This window comes from Charadrius vociferus, unplaced genomic scaffold (assembly GCF_000708025.1).
Source record: "Charadrius vociferus isolate BGI_N301 unplaced genomic scaffold, ASM70802v2 scaffold342, whole genome shotgun sequence".
NCBI lineage: Eukaryota > Metazoa > Chordata > Aves > Charadriiformes > Charadriidae > Charadrius > Charadrius vociferus.
In genome coordinates, this window is record NW_009647231.1 from 187,407 (window position 1) to 195,768 (window position 8,362).

Genomic DNA, 8,362 nt, shown 5'->3' on the forward strand with positions numbered 1-8,362 from the left:
TTTTATAAGGAATATCTTGTGCTCTGACACAAAAATACTCAGTGATACCAAACAAGTGATGTCAAGCGTCACACAAGAGCATGACAAGAGGGTAAGGTAGAGGGGGAAAATGTTAGTAAAGATGACCAAGGTAGCCAGAGTCACTAACTGCATTTCCTAATCAGAGAGAGAAGATGAAAACACAGCCACAGACCTGCAGGAAAGCAAAGGCCATCTCTAGCTGATTTCAGTGGAGACCCAGGTGCTGTGTAAGACTCTAACGGACAGTGTCAGCTGTACAGAAATCACTAACGCTACTATGATGGGTGCTCCTGCCTGTGTGCAGGTAAAGCTGCTTCTTGAAGAGCACTTCTGGGTACAGCAGGTGCTCAGGTGGTGGCTGCACCCCTGGCTGCACTGTGGGGACTGGCGGCTGCTCTCTAATGAGTACCTCGTTGAGTACTGATTTTACTCTGCTGACTTGTATCAGGAGCAAGGACTAAGTGTTTAATGTGCCAGCTATTAATACTTTAAAATTGTGTTGCTGCTTTATGAAGAGCAATGATCAGGCTCGGGTACCTTGGCTGCTGGCAGAAGGACAGAGCTATGTTGTTTCTCCCTCACAGAAATCCAGAGCTCCTGGAGTGGTGGAGCAGTTAACAGCCACCCTTTTGCTACTGGTCACAGAATCACAGAACGGTCAGGGTTGGAAAGGACCTCTGGAGATCATCTAGTCCATCCCCCCCTGCATGGGGGGCCATGCATCCTGTGCTCTGGTGCTTGGCCACTGGCGTGAAGGGGAGGGGGGAAAAGTAGGAGACCACCTTGTCCCTGCACCCTTGCAGTGCACTCCTCCAGCTGGGTTGCGAGCCTGCAGTGCAACGTAAACTACCTGTGTGAGTTTGTGAACGTAAAGGCCCGATTTCAGAACTGAAGTGGCTGCTGTTTATTCAGATTTTTCACCGTCTAACATCAAAACACCTTATTCATTCAGAATTAGAGGTGGACACACAGAAATGTATTCTGGGTGTGTCTGAGAGAGCAGAGTTCTTCTAAATTGTAGAGAAAGCAGCTGGCAGTGTTTATATAAATAACCTGTCTCTGTTCTGCTCAAAAACTCCAGGAGACAGCTGTCACTGGAAATAACTAATATTTGCTTAGATTTTTTTAAAACTGGAAATTTATATCTATCATTTTTAATGTCCCAGCTGTGAGAGGACCAAGTCACGTGAATGTATTTCATAATTCCACTCTGTTCTGTAATTGCTATTTACTTATGGATGCAAATTACTAGGAAGCATAATGAGAGCCATAGCTCTCCAGTTTGTTTCACTTTAAATGAGTAAGCCAAAAAAAAAGAGTCAAAGCAATGGTGCTATTTTTCTCTATGATTCAATACAGTTCAAGGTTCTGCATATTAGAGTTCTTTGAAAACAAAATTAACTGCCATAAGCTTTAAATCACATTCTAAAACAAGGGAAAATCTATATATTCCATACTTTTGAATCAGAAAGAAGAATTTTCTACACGAATGAGTAGTGGGAAAGTCAGCACATCAGGCTCACTTTTTTGGGATGTGGTTCCCTCTATTTACCTTGCCAAGGTGTTTGGAGTTCCTCTTCCTGATACCTGGCAAAACAACTGAGTGTTCCACCATGATGTGGACTTCTCTTTCCTGACCAGTACCTCCTGTGAAGGGGACGGAACTGATGGGAGAGCACTGCCATAAAATTGAATGTTTAGGTGAAATTGCCTTCTCTTGGTCTCTCTTCTGGCCCTACGTACATGGTACGTGCATTCAGGCCCTACGTACACGGTCCTAGCAAGAATGCAAGGTGGGGAGGGAGAGATGAGAAGAAAGACACAGATTTAGTTGGTGTATGTGGCTGAACGGCCCAAAGAAAATGGAAGAAAATCCTTTACTTGAATCAGAATTCATCCCAGACGTTTTTCAGAATTAGCTGCATTTGCATTAGAAAATGTAAACATGTTTTCCTTTCTTCTTGCAGAGCAAAGGTTCTTCCAATTTGTTATAAGTTGTTAAGCAAATACTCTAGGGGCTATATTATGTCCAGATACAGCAGTATAATTACATTGTTGTTCTACTGAAGTGAAGTTAAACAAAGATAAAAGCAGCCTGGAAATTAATTGAAACCATAGTTTTCATAGTTTTCTGTTTCTAGTAAGCAATATTAAAAGAATAACAAATTATTGAACAAATTTTCTCCTGTCTGCTGTGCCATACCATTAGAATATATAGGATGATGATGCGTATAATCAAGGCAGAATCTGTCTGTTAAAGATGACCTTAATATACAATGACCTGTTAAAAAAAAAAGCAATGACCAGTATAGTTAATAATAGACTTGTAAATTATGTGGATGAAGTAATTAATGTTATTTCAACTCTGACAAAAATATTTTTTTTTCGGACAAAAAGTTGAACTAATTGTGTGTTTTATAGGTCACCTCTCAAGATTCTGGAACCAAACCACTGACCTTCACATTCATACCGTCCATTGGAAGACTTCCAACTCATTTTGAGGTTGTAGATGTCTCTAAGTTCCTTGTGACAATTCCAGAGGATCCAAAGGATCTGAGCAATCAAGAAATTATAAATAAGGTAGATTTTTGTTTGCGCTAATTTGTCCACTCTTTCAAAAGATACAGAAAATTTCGTCCTGAGCATCACTGAACTGAAGGTCTTTCCCTTGAACTGTTTGTTGGCTTGTGTTTCATTTTAATTACCAAGCCTACCAGAGATACAGAATCATTGGGCAAGAGAAGTCTGATACCTGCTCAACAGCCTGGTTTGCTTTTGGCAGAGTTTATATTGGAAGGAAACCCTTGTCCATCTCAATACTGTTCTCTGTCAGTCATGCAAGAGCTATATTCTTGGCAGACGTGGGGGAATTCCTTCCTGATCTTCATGGGAGCAAGGGTGGTGTGTGAGGAGTGTTATCACATGGGAATTGACCAAGAGGTGGTCACTGGATCCTGGTTTCAGCAAATGCCAGTGCTGTAGCTTCCAGCAAAGGTGCCAATCCCTTTCATAGCTGGGTAGTAATGCATCAAAATGAAAGCTTGCTCTTAGTTTTTGAAAGCTTGTCCCCATGATTTCCCATGACGGTGACGCAGCAGCACAACGTTCCTCGTTCTCCTGCCTTTAGCCAGCCCATAGTGTTTGTTATTGCTTTCCTGCCTCACAACACTTTAGCAGCCTTTTATTTTATTCCATGCTGCTTGAGAGGAAGCTGGAACCCTCAGATTAATATTAATGCTTATGCTGATTCTGCTCTTGTGTAACAGCTCCTTCCCTGGGACGTTGCTGGGGCTGCAGTTTTTGGTGTTAATAAACTTTTCACAGTAGTTCACAGTCCTCTGACCTGAATGGGTTCCAGCATTTTCAGTGGCCTATCTGGCCAAAAAATGGGTTGGTCTGGGCAGAGAATGGGCATGTTTGAAGAGACATGCAGTGCAATATTATCCTCAGGATGTTTAATTCATGAGTTACATTTCCAGCCACTCAGTGTTAGTTTTGCCGTAAGTAGTGCCCTGGGTAAGGCAGAATTAGATATTCCTGACCTCTGTTTCCCTGTGTTTCCCTGTTGGCAGAGAAAATTTCCTGGCAGCTGATGCAGTACTGAGGCCTTCATAGTACAGGTTACTCCCTTTTCTAAAATGTTCTAGAACCTGAACAATATTAAAAAAAATAATATTAAAAAACCCCAACTAACCAGATAATGAAAATAACCCCTCCAAACTCGTGCTGGTGGTATCCTCCTTTATGGTCCAATATTTTTTTAAAGAACTGAGATCATGGAGCTGCCGGTGGAAATTTGTCATTACTCTATTCCTCAAGCAGGATTCAAATATGAGCCCCATTTACAGCCTTTCTTTTGCAGGACACAATACTTCTACACTTTTACCTGATTCCTCCTTCCAGAGAAATATGATTTACCACAGCAGTTTCAATATTGAATGATTTGGTGATGTGTGTGTTGTATGCCCAGCTTGCGCTACTCCTGCTCTCATCCAAAGCGTGCCTGAGGAGTTACATACTGCAAGTGGAAATTGCAGAAAATATGAAGAACAATTGTGGTCTGTGCTAAGAAGCTTGAACATACAGTAAAGCTCTCTGACCTCAGATTCTTTGTCTGCTCTCTTCAGAGAACGCTCTCCTTAAAGGCCTTTGTTTCTTCATTAATATGTATAGGTTTTGTCCCAGATTTGTCTGTCAGTCTCCTCTGAGGAGCATTGTCCGCTCCCGTGGATCTGGCAGTTGGGATGCCTTCCCACCGTGTCTGGCGTAGTCTGGTCTGACAGTTCATTCGGCTTGACTGCACCCTCCTTTTCGGTTCCCGCGCCAGCCCCAGGTTCGGGCCATCGTGTCTCTCAGAGTCCCCTGGTGCTCTGTGAGTCACTGTGAGGGCAGCCCCAGCAGCATCGGCCGGGGGGCTGGAAGTGGGGGGGGCTCCCTGGGGAGTTGATTTCTGCTGGGTGCTCATGCCCAAGTTCTTCATTCGCCCTCTGCACTTTTGGTAGCGCAGTGCCAGCCACTGCTGCAAGCGGAAATTGCTTCACATTTTGGGGAACCCAACTAAAATGCAGCTAATTGGTATCTTTTTCCTTGTGTCTTTTGCAGTCTAATGCAGTCTCTGACGAGCTGGCCTTAAAAGGAGGGGCCAAACAAGACTGCGTGTCCACCATCCGTACAGACAGCACCCGAACATCTTTCCAGTCCCTGGGGAGTAACTTGAGCAAAGGAGAAATGCAGGAGAATGACCTTTTTAAGGCTGAGTTTATCCTGATTACGGACTCCGGTGACGAAGATGAAGTAGCCGCTACCTCCAACAACATTCATCGGCCTTCCAATGGCTATGGTCCCATCAGTGCTCAGCTGCTGGCCATGTCCCATGTTTCCCCTGGCACCGGGGCAGGGAAACCTCCTGGTGATGGGCACGTTCCAGGTGCTATGCGTTCCCACAGCACTGGTGATCCACAAAAACATCAGGTAACGTGCTCTTTAAAATCTAGAGCTAACCTTTGCTTTCTGAAGTTTTCAGGACATGGACACCGAGTCAGTTTGTAAAGCAGCTTGGCCAATTTATTCTTTAATTAGCATTTTTGTTGGCCACTCGTGTAATGTTTAGACTCTAAGGAGTTGTCCCAACCCTTCAGACTTGCTGCTTCTCACTAATGGCTCTGGTGTGTACGCAGAGCAGGTAACACAGATCTACTGTTCTTTTCTTTAAAGCAGCTCATCATGACAGCAAGTTAATCTGAAGGTGTTAGATTCCTAGCTAGTCAAAATTGGATCAGGTCGTTGAAATCAATGGAGGCTGTAGATCATCTGAATTATTAGCATCAGACTTCCTAGGCCTATTTTTTTTCTTCTCACCACCTGCTGCAGCCCTTTATGCTCGAGAAAGAGGCTGTGAAAAATCCTATTATTCTGATTGTTAGTTAGCACCGACTATGCACAGGTGTAAAGAACTAATGAAGATGGAAGGTCCATTTTATATTGATCTTTATAGGGCACATTTATTGATTTATTAATATTTTAAATTGTCACTGGGAGAATTCAAAAAAGGGTCTTTGAAATATTTCATTTTCAAAATGCATCAGTCCAATTTACTGCATGAAAAATTAATGTCTCTCATCTTGGAAAGAGCACTAATAGTTTTCAAGGGCGTATATGTAGCAGAAAACTCTACCTTTAGCAAAATAGCAACATCCTTCCCACACAGAATAAATTCAGAAATTTCCTTTGACCTCGACAGGGTTTCCATCAGTTAGAAATGTAATTCTTCATCAATACTTAAAAAAAAAAGTTAAGCGTGGCTACTTTGTCTCTGAAAATGAACAGGACTTCCTATCTCGTGTTGAAATACTTGTGGTACTCATTTTTTCATCAAATTCAATGTCAATTTTTGATTGAGAAAATTGTGACTAAGAAATCCACTCTGGTTTGAGATTCACAGCATTATGAAATATTCATTCCTTCTGAGAAATTCCCAGTGAATTCAGTGAGAATTTTACCCAAGGAAGGTGTAAAAGCATAAATAAATCTACGTAGAGGAACCAGCCTGTAAAATAATAATTGTCCTAGGAAAATACAAATTTACATTGGCAATGTTGAGTATGCAGGGTCTGCCAGGCTTACTTGGGTGGTTTCTTTAAAAGATATTACCGAAATTGGGTGGATTTTTTGTAAGGATATACAGAAAAATTTATATGCTCTTGCTTTCTTAAGCTTTTGCCGCCTTGACAAGTAAACAGGGATTTGCCTGGTAAAGTAACAGAAAATACATATTGCACAGAAAAAGGAATTAAAGCCCAACTTTACTTACTCTTCACCTGAATGTGAAGAGAGGTAGTATGTAACAAGGGTAATGCATATCTCATCATTATTCTTAAGTTGCAAGTTTTCAAGACTGTAAGTACTTCCTCAGTCTTCATTATCTAAATGTCTCTAGCTGTCTTTATCGCTTTGTAAGAGGAGGATGTTTTTACCAAGCTACTTTGCACTGATGTTCTGATTCTTCTTTGGTGTTTCTTTAGGCATCACTCTTTCTGCTTTACTATTTAATGAAGTATCATCAGTTCAGAAATGAAAGCAAATTACGAAAAGATTAAATACATACATTATTTATCTGCTGTTAGATTTCCTTTGTACAACATACATGTTCCATATAGGGGCTACCTTGTCAGTTCTCAGATTATAAGGGCAGTATCTGTCCCACTTAAGAGATATTACATATAACAATATGTTCATTTAAAAGCATAATTAGACTATGGGTTTCCTGTCAGAGGTGAAAAAAACAAGGACTGCCATTGGGGACCATTGTGTTGCACAGGAGATTACTCTAACTGAATCAGAGGGCTCCTGCAGCTTCATTCATTTCTGACTTTAAGTGAAAGAAAAAAAAACAAAAGAAAAGCATTGAAAAAAATGGAATCTTCTGTTGTTTTTTGAGGCATAAAAGTCCTGGCTGATGTTGTAAAATGCCACACTCCAAACAAAGTCTGAAAAAATAATCAGTAAAAAAAAAAAAAAGAAATTGGTTATTCTGGTCATATTTGGAAATTTTTGGTGATAGTTTACTGTTTAAATATTACAGAATCACTATTGTGTTTTTTGTTATTTTTTTTTTAATGTTAGAAAAAGTCTAGCCATGCAAGACAGAGGGAGACTGACTCCTGCCCTTGGGGGTTTACCCTTTGGGATGTGGGGGATGTCTGCTCCCACGAATACCAGGACATTGTCGTGGTTTAGGCCAAATCGGCTACTGGGGATGTTCTGTTTTACCTCAAACCAGGACAGACATGAACTCTGCTTAGAGAAACTTCTTGACTCACTGTGGAAGATCAATAGCCAGAAGGCTTTTTTAGCTAGTCAAAGTCACTTGACATTCCTCTCTCCAGTTCATGTCATCTGGTTTGGCTTTTACAGACAAATCAGCAGAGAGTTCCTACGACCTCCTGCCATTGCCAGGAAGAATGCACCTTTCTTGTTGGGAGAAACAGCACTATTCTGAATGGCATCTATATTAATTGGGTCTCAGCTCACAGTCAGATTTACTGTGCTGTCTCCAGAGATTTTTTCAAGTTTTCCACAGTGCTTCTTTCTGGCCTTCTGGTTCTGTTGTGGTTTAACCCCAGTGGACAACTAGGACTATGCAGCTGCGCGCTTACTTCCCCGGTTGGAATGGGGAAGAGAATCAGAAGAGTAGAAGTCAGAAAACTCATGGGTTGACATAAAGGCAGTTTAATAAGTAAAGCAAAAGCCACACATGTAAGCAAAGCAAACCAAGGAATTAATTTACTACTTCCCATCGGCAGGCAGGTGTTCAGCCATCTCCAGGAAAGCAGGGCTCCACTGTGTGTAATGGTTACTTGGGAGGACAAACACCGTAACGCTGAGCATCCCCCCCCTTCCTTCTTCTTCCCCCAGCTTTATATACTGAGCATGACATCACATGGTATGGAATATTCCTTTCGTCGGTTGGGGTCAGCTGTCCTGGCTGTGTCTCCTCACAACTTTTTGTGCCCTCCCAGTCTACCTGCTGGTAGGGTGGTGTGAGGAGCAAAAAAGGCCTTGATGCTTTGTGACAACTAAAAACATCAGTGTTTTACCAACACTATCTTCATCCCAAATCTACAAGCTAGCACTATTCCAGCTGCTAGCGAGAAAGTTAAGTCCATCGCAGCTGAAACCATGACAGGTTCTCAAGGCTACAGGTTTGGTAAGGAATTTACTTTGTTCTTTCCTATCTACAATCAAATTCTACTGAGATCAAAGCATGGTTAACTGACCCCAGGACCAGGTCTACATCGAGCTGTATTTTTTCTCAGACACAATTTTTGCTTTTTGGGCTCTC

The 8,362-nt window shown here is 41.7% G+C and overlaps 1 protein-coding gene across 1 annotated transcript in view; it reads left to right on the forward strand.

Moving 5' to 3' along the window:
- MLIP (muscular LMNA-interacting protein) overlaps positions 1 to 8,362 on the forward strand; it is a 121,417-nt gene that overhangs the window by 49,261 nt on the left and 63,794 nt on the right. Inside the window, exons 2-3 of the mRNA XM_009879827.1 lie at positions 2,443 to 2,601; positions 4,624 to 4,992. Of these exons, the coding sequence (XP_009878129.1) occupies positions 2,443 to 2,601; positions 4,624 to 4,992 (528 nt within the window). The remainder of the gene's footprint in view (positions 1 to 2,442; positions 2,602 to 4,623; positions 4,993 to 8,362) is intronic.